This window comes from Heptranchias perlo, chromosome 25 (genome assembly GCF_035084215.1).
Source record: "Heptranchias perlo isolate sHepPer1 chromosome 25, sHepPer1.hap1, whole genome shotgun sequence".
In the NCBI taxonomy this organism is placed as follows: Eukaryota; Metazoa; Chordata; class Chondrichthyes; order Hexanchiformes; family Hexanchidae; genus Heptranchias; species Heptranchias perlo.
In genome coordinates this window covers 23,527,744-23,549,796 of record NC_090349.1, presented here as the reverse complement: position 1 = coordinate 23,549,796, position 22,053 = coordinate 23,527,744, and the positions used below count along the sequence as shown (strand labels likewise).

At 40.8% G+C, this 22,053-nt stretch overlaps 1 protein-coding gene across 1 annotated transcript in view; it reads right to left on the bottom strand.

The window, feature by feature from the left end:
* The window catches only part of si:dkeyp-14d3.1 (transmembrane protein 132C), an 808,037-nt gene that overhangs the window by 51,047 nt on the left and 734,937 nt on the right, over nt 1-22,053 (bottom strand). The window contains exon 6 of the mRNA XM_068005754.1: nt 15,623-15,828. Within this exon, the coding sequence (XP_067861855.1) occupies nt 15,623-15,828 (206 nt within the window). The remainder of the gene's footprint in view (nt 1-15,622; nt 15,829-22,053) is intronic.

Below are 22,053 nucleotides of genomic sequence, written 5' to 3'. Positions count from 1 at the left end.
GGAACTACAGACCAATTAGCCTAAAGTCGGCGGTAGGAAAGATAATGGAATCCTTACTCAAAAATGTAATAGAAAAACATCCAGAAACAGAAAATATAATAAAGAATAGTCAGCATGAATTTCAAAATGGAAGGTCATGTTTGACTAACTTTATTGAATTCTTTGAAGAAGTAACAGAAGGGGTAGACAAGAGTAATGTAGTAGATGTAACATATTTGGATTTTCAAAAGGTCTTCGATAAGGTATTGCATAGTGGACTCATGACTAAGGTCAGAGCATGTCGAGTCAGGGGACAAGGAGCAGAATGGATAGCAAGCTGGCTACAAAACAGAAAGTAGGGGTTGAAGGTAGTCACTCAGACTGGCAAAAGGTGCTGGGACCACTGTTGTTCACCATTTACATAAACAATTTGGAATCGGAAACGAAAGTACAATTTTAGAATTTGCAGATGGCACCAAATTGGGGGGTTTAATTAATACTGAGGAGGGCTGCGACAAAGTACAGGACGACATTAATAAACGTGCAGAATGGGCGTGTAATTGGCAAATGAATTTCAATATAGATAAGTGTGAGGTATTACATTTTGTTAGGAGGAATAAGGGGGCCACATATTTCTTGGATAATAAGAGTCTAAATGGGGTAGAGGAGCAGGGGGATCTGGGGGTACAGATACACAAATCACAAAGTAGCCACACAGGTTAATAAGGCCATACAAAAAGCAAACCAAGCATTGGTGTTCATTTCTAGAGGGACAGAATTGAAAAGCAGAGAAGTTATGTTAAACTTGCATAGAGCCTTGGTTAGACCACACTTGGAGTACTGTAAACAGTTCTGGTCTCCATATTATAAAAAAGATATAGAGGTACTGGAGAAGGTACAAAAAAGATTTACTAGGATGATACCAGAACTGAGAGGTTATACTTATCAGGAAAGATTAAACAGGCTGGGGCTCTTTTCTCTAGAAAAGAGAAGACTGAGGGGTGACCTGATAGAGATTATGAAAGGGTTCGATGGGGTAGACATAGAAAAGATGCTTCCACTTCTGGGGAGACCAGAACTAGGGGCCATAAATATAAGAAAGTCACTAATAAATGCAATAGGGAATTCAGGAGAAACTTCTTTACCCAGAGAGTAGTTAGAATGTGGAACTCGCTACCACGAGGACTAGTTGAGGCGAATAGCATAGATGTATTTAAGGGGAAGCTAGATAAACACACGAGGGAGAAAGGAATAGGAGAATAATCTGATAGGGTTAGATGAAGTAGGGAGGGAGGAGGCTTGTGTGGAGCATAAACACCAGCATGGACCTGTTGGGCCGAATGGCCTGTTTCTGTGCTGTGCATTCGATGTAATGTAATGTAACCTGATACCTGAGCCAAGCAGGCCCACTCTATTTCAGGGTGTTGTTAATTGATTGGCTGGCCTGGATCATTGATGGGACCTGGAGGTGTAGGCATGTCACTGAGGCATGGGATCTTCCAGTCTTCTCAAGACAACTCTGTAAGCCAGTGCCCTAAGTGGTAGGATGGTCCGTGTTGGGCAAACAGCATGAGCTAATCGGTAATGTGTTGGTTAGCTCCATGGTTTTTAGCTGGTTAAACTGCAGCAGTATTCCTATGCACAATTGGGGGTCCCCAAGCCTTTGCTTTTGCCAACACCGCCCTAGATTTTCTGGGATTATATTAAGTAGCGTGTGTCCTTAAGGCGGGGGTGAGTGTACAGTTTATTTCAGGCAATTGGAGACTCTACTTATGTGCATTTATCAGTAGCTTGGTTTGGAGACTCTTAAGCATGGTGATAATTTTGTGTCAGACATGTGGCTGACCACAAAAAAGCTGTCACGACAATCCCATCAAAATGCCGTCTTTTTTCTAGAATAATCAGTAACTCTTGTGGAGCAGCTGATGTTTCTGAGACACCTACACACTCGCCTGCTAGGATAAGTGAAACTCCAAGTTTTCTTACTCGAAGGTTTAAACATAAAAATGTGTCACATGGGAAGTACATCTCCTGTGTAAATATTTCCTCACTTGGGCGTATCGCTGAAGGCACTGTGCACTGGGATATAATAAACATAAAATGGATCTGTTTAAATGACCCTGAATGTGTTGATGCTGTTCAGCACTTCCACCATATAAAGTCATTCACTGGTGAGAATGTGATAGACTGGGAGTGAACGACCAGAATAAAATGTAACTTTAGAAAAAATACTTTAAAAGAATATATTGAGAAAACAAAATCTGACAAGTTCCATGAAGATGCTATTTTTTCTCTGTACTTTCCATGGTACATGAAAAATATTAACAGGGTATTCTGCACTAAAATAAACTATTTGGAACCAGGTGTAGAATCTTTCAGTGCATTCCCCGACACCTTCTGTCACATTTGTTGACATCTTCCATTGCATTCCAGAATATTCAATCTTAACACACCTTGCCTCTTTCCCCAGCACTGTGCCAACCCAACGAAGGCCTCGTGTGATTCAGTATCTCACAACTATTGACTTCTTTAAGTTATAACTTTATTTATCTGCTATAACATCAGAAACATTGGCTGGAAAGCTATTCCATCACAGCCCATCAGGTCATTAATATGTTGCAAGGCTGCATACAGTTGCTATTTATTTTATTATACTTCAAGTAACACTGATTGACCACACCATCCTCTTTCAATGCCTCTCCTCCGTCATCCAGCTGGGTGGGACTGCCCTCTCCTGCTTCCATTCCTCTCTATCCAGTCATAGCCAGAGAATCATCTGCAATGGCTTCTCTTCCCGCTCCAGCACCGTTACCTCTGGAGTCCCCCAAGGATCTATCCTTGGCCCCCTCCTATTTCTCATCTACATGCTACCCCTCGGTGACATGATCCAAAAACACAATGTCAGGTTCCACATGTATGCTCATGACACCCAGCTCTACCTCACCATCGCCTCCCTCAACCCCTCCATTGCCTTTGACTTGTCATGCTGCTTGTCCAACATCCAGTACTGGATCAGTAGAAATTTCCTCCAACCAAATACCGGGAAGACCGAAGCCAGTGGCCCAGAAATGACTCACCTCGGGACGCTGTTCCACAATGGCGTTCTCTCTCTCCGCCGGCGAATCGATGGAGTAAGTTCACAAATGCGCATATGCGCACTAAAACACGGAAATCATGAACTTGCTCCCATTGGTCCTCCGGCCGTTTCACAGGTCCGAATTAAAGGGCCACGCTAAACTACAATCAATAAAATCACTAAACATTCGTAAACTTACCCATCCACCCAGCTGGAACAAAGATTCTTACACCACCAAAATACCAGCTCTACACTACTTTTTAAAAGAGTGATGCCTATTAACAACAGTGAAATAACAAAAAATTACATTTTAAAAATGTGGAATGTCATATTACTCTTATTTTAATATTTTCTGATCATTAAATTTTTTTAAAAAAAATTAAAAACTAATTTTTTTAAACTTTTAACTTCTGTAAGTTTCATTAAATTAAATCATTTGCTTGGCTTTTTATAATAGCTTAAATTTTTATTTAAACTAACATACAGAAGTTAACTGTGAAGGAATGATTTCTAGTTGCCTGCTTGTGGGTGTGACTTCTCTTCTTGACAGATTCTGTGGGCATGGCTTCCATTCCCGCAGTCTGTATCGGATCCGAATGAACCTGAGCTGAATTCACAGAGCTGAACTTAAAAAACAAATTGAAGAGGGAGCAAGTGGACGTCGGAGACCATGAGGTAAGTTTATACGTACTGTTTGTCCGCAGGATGTGCAGACAGCCTTGCCACGCCCGTCAGAGCAAGTTCCGGCCATTGTCTTTGGTCCCCACCACAAACTCCACTCCCTAGCCACCAATTCTATCCCTCTACATGGCCACTGTCTGAGGCTGAACCAGACCGTTTGCAACCTTGGTATCCTTTTTGACCCTGAGATGAGCTTCCGACCACATATCTGCTCCATCACCAAGACCATCTACTTCCACCTCCTTAACATCGCTTGTCTCTACCCCTGCCTCAGCTCAGCAATGGCCAGCCTCCCATCTTCCACCCTCCATAAACTTGAGCTCATCCAAAACTCTGCTGCCCGTATGTAGGAAATCTAATGCAATATAACATCTGCTCATCTAGCCGGCCTCACACCTTGGTAAATTTGTGCTCATCGAAAACTCTGCTGCCCATATCCTAACCAGCATCAAGTCCCATTCACCCATCACCCCTGTGCTCACTGACCTACATTGGCTCCCGGTCTGGCAATGCCTTGATTTTAAAATTCTCATCCTTGTTTTCAAATCCCTCCCTATCTCTGTAACCCCTTCCAGCCCTACAACCCTCTGAGATCTCTGCGCTCCTCCAATTTTTTCCTCTTGTGCATCCCCGATTTTCATCGCTCCACCATTGGCGGCCATGCCTTCAGCTGCTTAAGGCCTAAGCTCCGGAATTCCCTCCCGAAACCTCTCTATCCTCCTTTAAGACGCTCCTTAAACCTCTTTGGCCAAGCTTTTGGTCACCTCTCCTAATATCTCCTTATGTGGCTCGGTGTCAAATTTTGTTTGATAACACTCCTGTGAAGTATCGGGGGAGGTTTTTCCTACATTAAAGGCGCTATAGAAATACAAGTTGTTGTTGTTGTTGTTGTTGTTGTTGTTTGATTCATCTTTACTGGCTGTTCTCACAGGGTCTAGAGGACAGTTGTGAGATGGAACTGCGTTTAAGGTGGTAGTCTCTTTAAGGCCCCTATGCAGGTATTCCCTGTGAGTAAGCAATCTCACGTCTCTCAGAAGTGTCCCAAAGCACCTTACTTTGAAATAGAGTGGCGGGTTTGTAGACAAACATGGCAGCCAATTTGAGCACAGCAAGATCCCGCAAACAGCAACTAAATGAATAGCCAGTTACTATATTTTTGGTGGTGCCGATTTGAGCAACAAGGACAAAGCAGGGGGGAGAATTCCCAGCTCTTCTTCAAATGGTATCATAGGATCTTTAACATCCATTATGAGACATCCTGAAGTCATTAGAGGCTAATTGCTGATCGAAGTTTTTGTAATTTGGTAGTTGCTTGTAAATCACTGGCTCTTGACATTATGGAGCAACCAGGCCATCAACATTCGGAAAAAACATCAGGAAATAACAGGCTTTTTTCCCCCTCTGTTTTTATTTGAGATGAGTCAATCTCCTGTAGCATTGCACAAGGGAAGTCAAGATTAAGTGCATTTTCAGGATTAGAGGCTAGAGGGTAATTGGACTAGGGCGCATAGACATATAAATGTGGACATAGGAATTGATAATGGGAAAAAGCATGACACATATGTGACAACTGGAAGTCAAGTTGTGTGTTCAGCAAGTACACACAGGCATAAGATTTTTAATAAGATAAAGATCGATAGATTGTTCAGTTGAAGTTTGACATCTGAAGAGTCACATCTGCAAGCTAGGTACAAGGTCTTTGCTGTGAGCCTGCACAAAGAGGATATATGACCAAGTCGGATAATATCAGAGAGAAACGACCTCAGGCATGAATTATTTGTATGATTAATAAATCTTGTGGTTGGCATGTGCCAACTAGAGGAGCACATTTATTTATCCCTGTTTAAAATTCATGTGATCTGAAGTTAGTCAGGAGCTTCTACCAAAAACCGACTCTTCAGAAATAACACCAGCTCACCATCTTCTTGGGGAATGTGTGAGTTGCTATTTCCTGGCTCTCCAAAGTGCTACAGTGTATGTGCAGTCAATATATTTTAGCCACTTAGACTGTATCTGAGATTTTAATTTAAAAGAATGCCTGAATGATTTGACTCTGTTGTATTCATTCACCACAGAAATCATTTGCAATCCACCACTGTTGTTGGTTGTGGTGTTTGCTGACCGAGACAGAGAAATATTGAAGAAATGTATCCTTAGGTGCTTCTTGTAGCTGTGAGGCATCAGGGGGTTATTGTGCTTTTGTTCCTCTGCTCTCCAATGTTATTCAATACTATGTCACTGGAACTTAATTAGCAGGCAATAGAAAAATTATTATACCACACAACTGCATTTCAGCCATTCACTTTGAAGTCTGTAGCCCATGGGTCCAATAAAGCATAATATGATTAACTGAACTGAGCTGAAACACACTTCATAACTCTCTGGCTCTTTGGTTTTATTAAAAAGTATTAGTCTGTTTCTCATAGCTATGAGCTTTTTTTTTACATTTTGCTTATTACCAGAGAAAACAAATCCTCTGCCAACACTAATCTAAGTGAAACATGCAATTTAGAAGGTTATAAAGACAGACAATGGCAACTTGAGTTGCTCCATGGACCCTAAATGAGATCCGTCATTAAGGGCAGAGAGGGCTAACAAATGTGGTGCTTCGAAAGACGAGAGATTTTTTTAAAAATACAGTTGAGCACTGATAAACGCACAACTCTTTGTTGGAAATGTTCAGCTGGGCCCAGGATTACACTTTGATCAGGATTTCAATAAATTGCAGACAGAAAAAGAACATTTGCACATCTTTAAACCACAAGTTTAAATCTGAACAAAAACAACTATGATACGATGAACTAAATTAGACTTCGAAAATGCGGTAAAATTTGCTGGTGGACTGGGTGCATTCAATGTGCTGAGCTTGAAAATGGGATAATTCAGGGAATATCTTCATGCCTGGATCAATATACAGACCAGGAAGAATCTAGATACAATCCCTGGTCTGTACAGAGTTAGCAAACCTCAGTGAGGGCAGTGATAGGGAATTACAATTAGTCTTGGTGTCCTTGAGAAAGAGATAAAATTTCCCCGTTTGCTAACTTTTATTCTGAATGGTCTCATTCAGGCTCCTTGGACCAAGTACTGTTCAATGTGATATTTGTCTCTGGAATTCTGCACAACAGCAGTGAGTGGAAAGTGGTTTTACACACTGGGAGTTCTGATCTTGAATATAGTGTGAGTTTGACTTGAATCAAGTGTGAGTTTCTCTGGAGCCCAGTGTAAAATGACTTTGTAGAACGGAAAGGAAACCACTTAATAAATACAGGTACATTCAGAGAGTGATGAACGAATTGCACTTTTTTATTTGGTTTTATTCAAGAAGAGAAAATCGTGCTAGAGTTCCAGATTTCCAATACTCTTTGTGTGAAAAATGCTTCCTGATTTCACTCCTGAATGGACGAGCTCGAATTTTAAGATTATGCCTCCTTGTTCTGGATTCTACCATCAGAGAAAATACTTTCCCTGCATCTACACTATCCCTTTATCATTTTAAACACCTTGATTAGATCACCCCTCAAAGGAATATAAACTAAGTTTATACAACCTGTCCTCATAATTTAGCCCTTTAAGCCCTGGTATCAATCTGGTGAAGCTGCACTGAGTCCTCACTAAGGACAATATATCTTTCCTCAGGTGCGGTGTTCAAAACTGAACGCAGTACTCCAGATGGTTTCTGACCAAGGTTCTGCACAATTGAAGCATCACTTCCTCACTTTTGTATTCCAGCCCCCTTGAGGTAAAGGCCAACATTTCATTAGCCTTTTTGAATCCCAAATTCCTTTGCTCTTCTACAGCACCTCATCTCTCACCATTAAGAAAATATTTTGATTTGTTTTTTCAGATCCACAGTGGATGATGTCATATTTCCCCACATTGAACTTCATCTGCTACAGTTTTGGCCACTCACTTAGGTTGTCTCCGTCCCCTTGTAACTTCCTGCTCCCATCGATACAACTTACTGTGCTACCTAACTCCGTGTCATCTGCAAACTTCAATATACGTCTCTCTATTCTTTCATCCAAGTCATTGATATCTATGGTAACAAGCTGCATCCCCATCACAGATCCCTGGAGAACATCACTTGTCACCCCACCAATCAGAGAACATTACTTTCATCCCTATTCTCTGTCTTCTGCCTCCCAATCCATGTCACAAGGTTACCTCCAATTCGGAGTGCTTTCATTTTTAGTAATGATCTCTTGTACAGAACTATATCAAATGCCTTCAGGAAGTCCATTAGGACAACTTCTATAGACACTCCCCTATCCTACTGACCTCCTCAAAAAGTTTGATTTCTTTAGTCAGATGTGATCTACCCATCACAAATCCATGCTGACTATCTTTGATTAACTCATATTTGTCCAAGTGCTCAGTCACTCTGTCTCTGATGATAGATTCCAGCAATTTCCCGACACTGATGTTAAACTGACAGGTGTGTAGTTACTTGGTCTTTCTCTCCCTCTCTTCTTAAATAATGGAGTGACATTTGCAATTTTCTGATCCAAAGGCACAATTCCTGAATCCAGAGAGCTTTGGAAAATGATGCAATTTGCTTACCTATTTCTTTTAATATTCTGGGGTGGAAACCATCAGGTCCGGGAGATTTTTCTACTTTACTTCTCAATATTTTATCCATTACCATTTTTTTTTTGCTTATATTAAATCCACTAACTTCCTCCCGTTGACTTATTTTTAGGTTCTCTTATATTGCTGGTATTTTGTCCTCGTCTTACAGGTGGTGGTATAGATTTAAGATTGTTAATGGTATGGAAAAGGTAAATCCAGAATATTACTTTAAATTAAATTGTGAGAGTAGGACAGGACAAATAGGTTCAAACTAGTAAAAGGTAACTTTAGGGCTGATATATGGAAGTTTTTCTTCACAAACAGAGTTATAAACACTTTGAATGGACATCCCAGTAGGATGGAGGAAGTGAAAACCCTAGATGCATTTAAGAATCAATCGATGCTGCAATAGGAGTCTGTTAGGTACTTCTGGATGGATAAACTAATAGGAGCCAAATAGTCCTCCGCATTTGTAATTATCTTGTAATCTTGTGAGACAGAACAATGAAAAAACATTAGCCAGGAAATATTGAGCGACCTCCACTGGCCCGACACTCACTACCTCTCAGGGCCAGGAAAGCAAAAAAGTTCTCTACGTAGGGAATCCTTGCCCCTGACCCTGTCCTCTTCTGTATCAAAGCTCCACCCCCAGCAGGTCATACAGCAAACCCTTGGGGTAAGCAAAAATCCAGTATAACCAGGTCCTGGCCTTCGGGCACACTCCTTCCAGAAGAGCTGTGGATTTTTAATCCCCGTGTGTAGGTTTGAGGTCAATTGGAGAAACTGACCTGAATGTTACTAACGAGGAGTTCTCTGATTGTTACTGACAAGAGGAATTTATCTGAATGTTACTTACCAACAGCAGCAATTCACCAGAACTATTTAGTAACTTGAGGAATTCATCCGATTGTTATACACTATCGGGAGAATTTTACCTGAGTGGTGCTTACTAACTGGCAGAGTTGTCCCTGGTATCAAAGTCTAAATTCAATGGTATTGTAACAGTTGGAAGTTCATATTTCTCAGTAATAACACTACATTTACAAGGTGTAATATATTTACATTTACAAGGTGTAATTTCATTTAAGGCTGAGGATTCACTGGCCTCCCCACCAGAGTTCCCATTTCTCTATACATTGGGTATGAACCCTGATGCAATAGCTGAAAGTAAGAGTTGTGTCAGAACAGACGCTCAGCTCAATTTACGTTAATGAATAACTGGGGTTTGATGGGCCGTATTTTGCTCTGAGCGACGAAACTTGCACTTGCCCATAGGCATTCTATGGGCTTCTGCACGGCAAATTACTGTAAAAGCGCAGCCACCCTCTACAGGGCATCTGGGACCTGTGTGAACAGGGCAAGCAGCCGCATATCTCCTTAACCAATCAGATTGAAGAATCGTTAATAAGTAGCGCAGTCTGAACCAGGAAGTGTGAGTTCGAATAGTGAATTCAATGGCAAATCAGGGACAGAAAGCAAAATAAAGTGATGGAAAGAAAGATTGGATTAAGAGAGAGAGCTAAAAGAGACAGAAAGAAAAAATAAATTTTTTTTTTAAATCTCCAAAAATAAGTAAAAGCTGAAGAAATGAGATTCAACACTTGTACAAGTTAATTTTCAGTGCCAGAGAGGTTGTTTGGCAGTAGTTAAGACTTACCACGCCGTTAAAAGGGTACTTTGACAGGAATGCACAAGCCCAAACTTTTTTTTGGCGAGTTTAGTCTGTGAGGTAAGTACAGGAACGTCACACTATTCAATACATTTAAACGGTGAGTCAGACGGCGAGATGCCGTTTTCACGCAGCTTTTGGAGGAGCAGGGCATCTCGGACAGCAGCTTCCGGGTTTCCGCGTTTAACGGCGCATGTACGGTCGCCAGAAGTTACTGTCTGATTTGCGCATAAATAACGGTGAGTGCTGTTAGCCTCATGGTTATTTTTACAGCAAAATTTGGGCCATTGTCTTTTCCCGTGACGATTTCGCTTCTGTTAGTAATTAAGCACCTGCAAGGTCCATAATTATTCACAATATATTATGAGGTTATTAAACAAGCTGTAGAAGGTCACGTAATGTTACAATTAAGTTATTCATAAACATGTACATAATTCTTAACTGAATACTGTTTAACTTCTTCTTCAATTTGCTCCTCTCCTGTAAGTGAGTAATGCTATATGATTTCATGGTTGTCAACAGTCCTCTAATACCTTACCAGAGCAGACATTTTGTATGTATGAGCTTAGACAGTGAATGTTGGCAGGCTCTTTGACTGTGGGAGACATCACATTTGAACATGACCCTTTCCTCACCTGATGCCCATGTAAAAAAGGCATTTTCCATTAAGGGCCATTTTAGAGCGAGTGAGAACCCTAGTTGATATTCCATCTCCCCAGTGTAATCCCCTCATTGCCAACCCAACTGAGATGAGCTAATTCAGCATAGGCCTGCAATTCTCTGGTCTGTGCAGCTCAGCAAATGGCACATTACCTGAGGGAACCATTGAGTGAGCCAAAATGGTTTAGTTTAATTGGGCAGAAACCAAAGAAACATAGCAAGACTGTGATTAAATATAGCTCAATTCCGAAACAGTAATGTTTAGAGAGGAGGCTCAGCAAGTGTATTCTATTTTATATGACAAAGACTGGGCCATTTACAACTGAAATAAAAGTTGATTTTAACAGCCCATCCTTTTTATTGTATGTGACATTTTTATCACCACAATTTGGTCGATGAATTTTCGTAAAGGAGGGCAAACATTCTGCCATCACTAGGTTGTGAAGTCACCAGTCTGAACAACTCGTAACAGTGGCTGTAATTTTCGTTCGCATGCTAATCCTTTCCTTTGAACTAAGCACACAAGGGAGAAAGGAATAGAAGGATATGCTGACAGGGTTAGGTGAAGTAGGGAGGGAGGAGGCTCATGTGGAGCATAAACACCGGCATTGACCAGATGGGCCGAATGGCCTGTTTCTGTGCTGTAGACTCGATGATGTAACTAAAATGATTTAAAATGCATTGTTATCATGCTACTAAGCAAACAGATCATCGTTCACACACACTGTTGTTCTTTTCAAGATTGGCGGTGTACAAGCACAGCTTTCCTCCTGCTTTGGCTGCTGTCAGCAAGCTTTCCCTCTCCCCCCAAACACTTCTTAATAATCCACACTCCTGTTTTGGGAGGGGGAAAATGTTAAATTTAAGAAAAAATGAATTTAAGCAATAAAACTTTTTTTTTGCTTGTTTACTCTATGCAACCTATGTGGAAGAGGACAGATGTGAGATAGGGGGTTGCTAATGCAAGCTTTCAGTCTGATTGTGAGTGGCAGCCTGCTTCCTCTTTGCTGGTTTAGAGTAGAACCGAAAGGATCACAGCCAAACACGCTTCTAGACAGAGTTCTGCTTTCTCGCTTTCAATATGAAATCATCTTCAGCTACTGTGGTGCTTTCATCTGTCCTTGCGTTTGAAAGATAGGCTACAACTTAACAGGGTCATAAAACTGTTAACATCTTACACCTCTTCATCTTTAGCAGGCTTCCACCCCACAGTGCTGCAACACCTAATTAACAAGTTCTTCCAACTTGGAATATACAGCAATAGAAGAGCTAATTAGTGTATATATCTTTGTAATTGCTAATTAGGGGCTTATATAAATAATGCACCAAAAATAACTGCTACTCTCAGAAAAGCTTCTGAGTCATAAATGTTAAGTGTAAACTATCTAAAGTAATGGAATATAAAAATATAATTTGATTTGCAAACTGATTGCTACCTTTTTTGGAATATTATAATCGATGGGAGGGAAAGAGTCACAAGGCAGCTGAGGAGTTCTGATGACATTATATAAAGCACGAGTGAAGCTCAAAGGATTATATTAATATACGTCTTCAACTCCATTATAAACTCCGCTCCCTTACTACTAACTCCATCCCCCTCCTCAACCAAGTGTTCAGGTTGAATTAGGCTGTGTGAAACCTTGGCATCCTGTTCAATTCAGAGCTGAGTTTCAAACCCTATATCCCAATCATCACCGTGTGTTTATTCCCAACTCCACAACATCGCATGACTTTGTCCCTACCTCATCTCCGCTGCCACTAAACCCTTAGCCACACTTTCATCAACTCTAGATTCAAATTCTCCAACATGACCTTGCCGGCCGCTTGTCCTCCACCTTTTGTAAACTCCAACTTATACGAAACTCTGCTGCCTGCATCCAGTCCTGCACTAAGTCCCCCTTGCCCATCAACCTTATTGTCACTGGCCTACGTGTTCCTCCAACACATTAGATTTAAAATTCTCACGCTCATTTTTAAATCCTTTCATGGTCTTGCCTCACACGAACCTCTGCAACTTCCTCCCTCTCAGGATTCCTTCCTACACCTCTGCATCTCTGACTCTAGCCTTCTGTACTTCTCCTCACTCCACCCTTCCATTGGTGGCTCAGCTTCCAGCTGCTTCTGCCCTGGTCTCTAGATCTTGCTCCCTAAACCTCTTCACCTCTCTACTTCTCTCTCTGCCTGTAAAAATCTCCTTAATACCCAGCTTTTCCATCAAGCTTTCGGTCCATTTTCCTAACTCTTCCACCATGACGCCAATAATTGTATGTGGAGAGTTGAGAGCTTCTTCAGCTCTCCACATGCAACTTGAGGTCAGTAGGCCTACCCACCTGATTTTCCCCTGTTTTCTACCACTATCTTGCCCAATTCGGGATGGGATCGTGGAGGAAATCCCATACAGTCACAAGCCTGTTTCTAACAGCAACCACATATAACTCAGACTCAAATGTTCCCTCACTCCCTCTGATCTTTGCTTGGACTTGCTCTCTTTAATTGACAGCAGATCTCAGAGTGGAAAGTTGCATGCCTGGAATCAAGCAAAAACTAGCATCCCATCACAATGTAGCATTGTGTGCTGAAGCACCAACACACTGCTCATGATAATGTATTTTTCTGAAAAATTTATATTGCACTTTTTTAAAAAGGTTTACATCATGTGCATTTCACATGGTGTAACATTTTTTAAAAAGGCTATGCTTGCACTGTAACATTAATTTAAATATATCTATATCTTAAATCCAGCATGTTAGTCATATTGGATTTCATCTGACCTGAACCCTGAAATTTACAAACACTTGTCAATCTGCAAACTTCCCTCATCAACACACCTCAGTATGTACCTGTTTACAGCAATTATTCTTTGAAACATTAAAGGAACAGGCTGACTTAAACACAGGACAACCTCAGAATAAGCAATATACTGTATAATACTCGTCATTATAGAAGAGCATACCATCTGACTTACCATCAGTGGGAAACCCACCAAAATATTGATTTTATATGTAATAATTACTTTTAAAAAGAGTATCAAGTTTATAAATCCTTGAAACTAGACAAAAGAACTTGCATTTACATGACATCTTTATACTTCTTGTCAAAAGAAAGCACCTCTGACAATGCAGCACTCCCTCAGTACTGTACTGCAGTGTCAGCCTAGATCATGTGCCAAAGCCCATAATGGGAGTTGAACCTACAATCTTCTGACTTAGAGATGAGAGTGCTACCAAGTGAGCCAAACTGACACTGATGAGCTAAATGGTCTTCTCAGTCACTGTTCAGTCTCTATACAGATACAGCACATGGACACATATGACATTGAAGCTATTCAATCAATCTCTGAAGGATATGTTTCCCAGGAATAGAGGTTCCAACTGGAGTTATTAGAGAGGGTGCAGCCATAGTTCCTTCCGCTTGCTTATATTAAAAACAATGGCCCCACTAGAGCAGCAGCAGCACTATTTTGCATTCGGAATATTTTTACTAAAAGCAATGGGGATCTTTAAGACAAAACAACACTTCAATTTGACAGATCATTAGCAGTGGAAGTGCATTGCTAGCCACCACTAACACATCTTGCCTTTGGCATAGTGCTTTTAGATGGCAGAGAAGATTGTGCCGAACACAATGATCTTGAATTTGTTGTACTTTCACAATGGGTTTGGGTAATTTAGTTAAGCTTTCAAAATCAATGGCAATTACCCCACGTAACATGATAACAATATTATCAAAATATTGTCACATGATCAATTCCTATTACCTAAACATCATATAATTCTGGATTATATTTCTTTCAGATATTTCTACCATTCTCCCCCTCACCCATTTAAGACTCAAATTTTAACTTTTTAAGGATTTTAGGTATACAATGTAAACTGGATCATTAAGATGATGATATTAACTGCTTTCAACTTCGCTGTCACTCTTTATATCATCTGAACCTAGTGATCATTCTACAGCTATTTAATCATTCCCGCCTATTATTCTACATACAACAGTGAACACTAAAGTCAATTAAAGGGGTACTTATCTTCATGGAAAATATTTGGCAAACCTTAATGTTCTGTTTAGGAATTAACAAGAGTCAAAATCAGCTGTGCAATAATTTTTTGTTATGACTATGGCACGTGTCAGTGGGTGAGTGATGCACTAATACGATTCAATGCAATTTATATCATTGCTCGTATGTTTGAAGCAAAAATGAAAGTCTTTTCCATGTTGATGGTGTTCCTTTAAGGCATTCATTTCAGCTTGGTGGTAAATCTTTAGATGAACCAGGAGCTTCTACTTGCTCCTGGCTTTATAGGTTGGATATTTATCTTTGTATTTCTTCATGGATTAGAAATCTTTTCATCCATTTGGTATCACATGCATGAGGTGTGTATGAGACAATATGGAATTCCTTACAGCATTAAAAAAACGCTCTCGTTCAATGAAAAATATGTACAATTCACAAGCTTCCAGTGACTGGAATAACAGATGTTTCCACTTATGGGGGAGTCCAAAACTAGGGGCCATAAATATAAGATAGTCACTAATAAATCCGATAGGGAATTCAGGAGAAACTTCTTTACTCAGAGAGTGGTTAGAATGTGGAACCTGCTACCACATGGAGTGGTTGAGGTGAATAGCATAGATACATTTAAGGGGAAGCTACAAGTACTTGAGGGAGAAAGGAATAGAAGGATATGTTGATAGGGTGAGATGAAGTAAGGTGGGAGGAGGCTCGTGTGAAGCATAAACACCGGCACAGACCTGTTGGACCGAACGGCCTGTTTCTGTGCTATGAATACTATATAATTCTATGTATGTAATATTATGTAACAGTTTCAAAATCAAACATAACAAGCTGCAGAGGAGGATGCTATTGGAGGAACTACCTATTTATTGGTGACAAACAGTATAACCACTCTTGAAATCTGTATTTTGTATCCAAAATAAAAAACACAATCCAATCCTTTAGATGTACATTTTCTAATCGCTCGTACCTTTTATTTGAGACGATGGGGACCCGCCATCCTTTGATTTGACTGAGTTCAGTGTCAGAGACCTCAATCTGAAGAGGAAGACGAGGCACCCAAACAGTGATTTCCAGCGGTGCACTCAAATGCTCATAAGTAAAATTGACAATGGCATTCACTTTGCCCCTCATTTCCTTGCCGTTCACTAAGACATAGTCACATCTGTCAGAAACCTGTGACAAAGGGGAAAAACCTAATCAGTATAGCAGCACAAGAGCGGAAAATGTCATCTTACACAAGGCAGGTACAGACACTCATCCGAGGGATTCTACACCCAAAACTGAGAACATTAATAATCTGTTAAGGTCTCAATGCTTCTTAATAAATTACTTTTATAGTCACACTTAATAAACAGGAAGAATGAAAGTGTTATGCCAATCTTTTTAAGTCAAGAAAACCTGATTTTGAGAGAGTCAGGATCTAGTTAGTTTATACGTTAATATTTGCCATAATGCAACCAGTCCAAGAGATCAGTATAAATAAGCAAACTAGAAGATACTGTCAAGTTTGTTGATATATTCGGTTACTTATACACAACAACTGGAATCTTGATCTCAGCAAAATATTTTCATTTAAGTCTGTTCATCATTAGTTAAATACCCAATCCAAATAAATACAGAAATAAAATAGTGATAATATTTCAAAAATTGATGGCAACACACGAGTGAGGGAAGAGGTTTGAAATTTCTGTACAGTTTCTACATCATCCCTAAATGTTGAAGCACTTTATAAATTAAACTAGGATAATAATTTTATTCAATGATATTTGTTGGAATAAAATTTGGATTAATGTTGTAATCCAGCTCTACTTCCCCATAGACATGTCAGTGTGATCTTAAACCAAGTGCTCCTTACAGCAGATTAACATCTCCCCATCTCAGCTGACACTGTCATTGCTTTGTACGATACAGCATTCTACTGTCAATGCACCCAGAGCAACTGAAAAATCAACACATATACACAGCAAGAAACAAAATTAAAACATTATCAACTATCAAAAACACAAAACATCAGCTTTAAAACTCAGACAAATGTTTTTAGAGGATGTAAAAATATCACAGAAATCTTTCCTGCTACTCAACTGAAAAAATAAACCCTTTCCTCTCCATATCAAAATACAAATGATAGATAAAAAAAAGACCCGTCAACAGAAAGATTCCATCACTGTGTGATCCACAGTACAACTGATATCCCCAGAACTTGCACAGTGTAGAGGGAAAACAACTGGAAAGAAGGGAGAGGTGAGACATTAATGGAATTAAATCATGTGTGTGCTATTAATAACACTCAATAACACATTCATATGAAATTCTTTTGTCCCTACTTTAAGAATGGTGTTAACCCAAATTAATACTGTGTAATTTCAACCCAAAAGAATATAGGAGACAGAGAAAAGAAAAAAAAACAAAGAATTAAGTAATGAGAGGGTCAGCACATTGTTGCTCATTCCCAACATGTCATGGAACAGGTTGAATCCCATGATACCCCATTTCGCAAATTCCCAATATTAGTTGTGCTCTCAGGACAATGTGACACGCCGGAAGGCTGGTCATTCAGACCTGCAGTCACAGAGCAGCCCACTCACTCACCTTCGAGCATGAATTTTAAGAGAACAATATCACCAAAGTGGATATACTCAGAACCCTTAAGTTGAACAAGGTGTGCATATCTGTTCCAGTATATAAGTTACTCACAAGCACTGCATTGAGACTACAATTACATAGCAGACTGGCAATCTAGTCCATCTATAGCACATATCTACACGCTGTAGATATACTGACCTAGAAATTAGTCTGGTGCAGGCATCCCCACTGGTCGATCTTCGTCTTCCTTGCAACCTGTGCATTGCCTCATGGGGCGTGGCTGGTGTCCCCAGCACACCGGTCATGTGCTGATGACACAAGAGGACCAATTTTGTGTGGCACAGCAGATCATGGATGCCACTGGGTTCGCACCTGAAGTCGGGAGTGAACCAATTTCTAGGCCACTGTATAGTCATAACATGTGTCTTCTATAATCATTAAATATCTTTTCTATAGGCATATCAGGCTTGTTCTATATTACATCATTATTTTCCAAAATGATGGTCAACTAGTACTGAATTATCATTTGAAGAACTTAAGCAATTACAGAGACTGAGAATTCTCTAAACAGTTTACCCATTGCCATTACACAATATTGTGCTTTTGTCAATATTTCACAGTTGTTCTTAGTCAGCTGTCTAAAATATCTGACTGGTGTCTCCCCTGAGATTTAGTAAGAGAGACAGTAAGAATACACACCGACATACCAGAATCTGGGGCTGTCAATAACATTTTGAGATTCAGCTTCAAACCCTAATAAGCACCAAGTAAGGAGCCCAGTTAAAGGTTCTAACAGATGTAGGGTTATGTAAAGATTTAGATCAGATACACTTCAGCTGACAGCGCATGGATTGGACTGCATGTTCTTTGATCTCAATAGCTTCTGAATTTAGTCTGTAAAAGCACGTGTTCTTACTTTTTACTGGCAGCTGACGCCTCCTGCACCCTCTAGCACATGTGCAAGATGGACTGCAAGTCAGAGGAAAAGGAATTAATTTGACAATGACAAGTTTTCCTGTGGAATCTTTTAGTTGGAAAGACAAATCGAGCGTGCATCATCGTTCTGATGGTATGAGTGACTAAGAAATCAGGAACACATGATCATTTTTGACCATTGTGGACTTGTATGAAATATTTTGGAGCTGTGATACTCATTCCGTGTCTCGGAGGCCCTAGTCTGATTTGCTGCTCCATATACCTCTGGGCTTCCATTCATGCCTGCCTGGTTTTGGAATGTTGGCCCATCTGGGATTAAGTACTGTTATCTCTGATTTGGTTGCTCTCTGCAAAAAGGTCTGTGGATATGAGTAGTGGGCAGGTCGATCCCAACTACAATAGAGCAAGTGAAAGTGCCCTGTTAAACTATTGGCCCCATAGACTTATTTTTTTCTCTTCCTGTGGAGAAGTGCTTGGCCTTCTTTTACCAATAGCCCACAACGGCATGATTTAAATAAGGAACTTACTGTGTGGAGAATCAAAAGCTAAAGACTTTTTCATAGTGACAATGCCCCTTTACTAACTATAGCTGCATCTATGCTTGTTAAGGTTATCTATGATAGGGCCATAGATGTTTACCGCACAGAACAAAACCATTCAACCAATCACGTCTATACTGCTCTTTGCTAGAGCAATCCAAAAACTAATCTCACAATCCTACCATCTCCCCAGAGCCTGTTATCTTCCTCTGCTACAAATATTTATTCAATTTTCCCTTAAAAGATGCAATGGTCTCTGCCTCAACCACTTTCTGTGCCAAAGTATTCTGAAACTCCAAATGTCTGTGTAAAGACATTTCTCCTAAGCATTCAGTTTTCCTTAGCTGCAGATTCAGTGAAAAGTGAGAATTTTACTCCAGGTCAGACCTTGTATTAGTGGGCTCAAGAACATTTCAAAGCATCACCACTGCAGTGACAGAAGTGAATAGCACAGAGCAATTACTTTGACTCCTTTCCTGATCAGCTATTCTCATTCAGGGGCCATGAGCTGCAGAGGGACTAAAGAGATTATTTATAATTGGCTTCTGTTTTCTACAGTAAAAAGGGAAACACAATAGATAGGCTTTCTGGAGATGAAAATTGCCTTCTGTTTTGTGAAGCAGGTTAGGAGCAAATATTTTTCGAAATGTTTCGGACCTCTGCCCACCACTGCCCCTCCTCACCCCGTGTTGAGAAGGGCTAAGCAGCTGGAATGGCCTTCCCAATCGACATATCCCTGTTCTGCATAAAAATGGGAGAGAAAGAGGAGCAGGAGAGGCAAGAGGTTCTGAGAGACAGGAGCCATGGGAGAAGGTACAGGCAGTGTGAAGTCACTGGCACAGCAACACAACGTAACTCAGAAGTAAAACTACATCTGGTAGGGATGTTAACTTCAGAAGGTAATTCTGTAACAATGTTAACAATGGTCTTTTGACACTAGAGTTGAAACCCTCCCAAATTGACACCATTGCAAATGTGTGCAAATTAATCTTTATTACTGGACATAGCAATGGAGCCACTGTCTTTTGAGTTGCATGTAGAAATGAGAAGCTAAACCATAATTAAGTTTTTCCAGGACTGGACATAGGATCAAGTGCGGTTGGAAGGGGGTAGAAGGATATGGATGGTGAGGGATACCAGGAAGTGATTGAATCTTAAAATTAGAGCTCACATTTATAAAATTAGAGTTACACCATTTAGGAGTGAAATCAGAAAGCACTTTTTCACACAAAAGGTAGTGGAAATCTGGAATTCTCTCTCCCAAAAGGCTGTGGATGCTGGGTCAATTGAAATTTTCAACACTGAGATTGATAGATTTTTGTTTGGATATCAAGGGATATGGATCAAAGGCGGGTAAAATGAGTTGAGGTACTGATAAACCATGATCTAATTGAATGGCAAAACAGGCTTGAGGGGCTGAATGGCCTAATCCTATTCCTATGTCCCTGTGAATGTGGCCATGTCAGTGATTGAAACAATGGAAGTAGAAAGGACACGGGAAATGGGGAGGTCAAGGGGGTGGCCATGAATATGAGCGGCAGAGTTTATATGGAGGGACAGGTTTATGGAGGACGGGAGTGCAGTGAAGGGAAGCAGAGATGGAGATTAAAATCATAGAGGATGAGAAATCGTTCAGTTCAGAGGCCAAGGGAGGAAAGGAGAGAGGATATCCTGGGGAGAAACTCAGAGGAAGGCTTGGGTGGTGGTAGACAATGAGGATTTTAAGGAGAGGCAAGGGTGCTTGAAGGATGAAAAGGTGCCAGTGAAGTAGGGGAAAAGACCAAGGCGTGACTTGGTGATGAGGGCTATGATGCCACTATGGTGGGAAGGCTTCAGTAAGGGGCAAGGTGTTAATTGTATCCATGTGATTTATATCAATTAGTGTTAATTGTATTCAGGTGGCGCGTATCAATTGGGAACACTCTTGTATCCATTTATAAGAGAGCTGATCTAGGATTTGGTGTGGGTGTAATGTGGAGCTCTGTGAATAAAGGCTTGGAAGCAACTGAAGATTAGGCTCTAGTGTTCTATCCTTCACCACCTAGCTATTCAGTTTATTACACAAGGTGTCCAAATTACAGTCAAAACCAGGATGTCAATACAATCATCCGTAATAAAGGCGAGATGGTAGAACATTATGTACAGTTTTGGACACCTTACTTAAGGATGTCAAAGTTATGGAGAGGATACAGAAGAGATTCATTATGATGATACCAAGGATGAGAGGTTTTATGTATCTGGAGTGATTAGAGAATGTGGGACTCACTGTTTTCTCTAACCTGCGCCTGTGCGGCCGCGCAGCGGTCTGTTGTGTGCCGCGCACGTCCTCATTCCGTCCGCGCTGTCCCAGCGCCTGTGTGTTCTGTTATTGCTCTCAACACATCTTTTTTGACTTTTGCAGACGTTTTAAAGCTCGGGACCTAATGCACAGTTTACCTGAAGCCTCTCCAATCTAATTGAGCGGCTTTTCTTTTTACTTTTTTTAAATCTAAACACAAAGTCCTCTACTGTTCACAGGGACGTGATATTGCTTTATTCAACGCGCAGTCCCGAGGAGTCCCAGCTGGAAGGAATTGGGGGGGAGGGGGGTGTGGTTGGTGTTAGGGTGCACGGGGGTTGGAGTTATGGTGCGTGGGGGGAGGGGGGGTTGGTGTTAGGGTGCACGGGGGTTGGAGTTATGGTGCACTGGGGGAGAGTTGGTGTTAGGGTGGGCGGAGGTGGGGGTTTCTGTACAATCTGAATTATATACAGGTTAAAATGGTGGCTGCAAACAGCAGTGAGAACCCGATAAAAAGACTGAGTTGGAATCAATGTAAATCGAGGAAAGGGTCCTCGGCGACCTGGGACGGACTGGATATTTGTAGGTATTGTGTCTGCTACACAGCAGGACAGCGATAATAGCCAGGAGGTCCAAGTCTGCACATAATGGATAAATTCTATGTCTGATTTTTGAAAAATCAAATAAAACATTAAACAATTTCAGATGTTTGAGAGAGGCCACGCTCTGTATTTCTGCAGAAAGAGCCACGAGCTCATTCGCGCGCCACTCCAGATTGATAGCCCAGGGCAGGCACTCGTTGGCCTAGTTCCAGCTCCGAAACCCCCATCCCCCGCCCCCATCTCCTTCAGCTGCCGCAAAGCTCCTAATTAAAGGGGCAGTGCTCACAGGGCTAAGCATGTGCGAATCTCTGCAAACAAAAACGCCTCTCTTTAAAAGGCATAACATCCCCTTTTAATACTCCTTTTTAAAGCTGTCAAACAACTTGAGTGATTTCGCTTTTTCTCACTCAAGAAGCAAGTGTATTTTTTAAGGATTCCCGCAATAGTATTTTTAAATAAC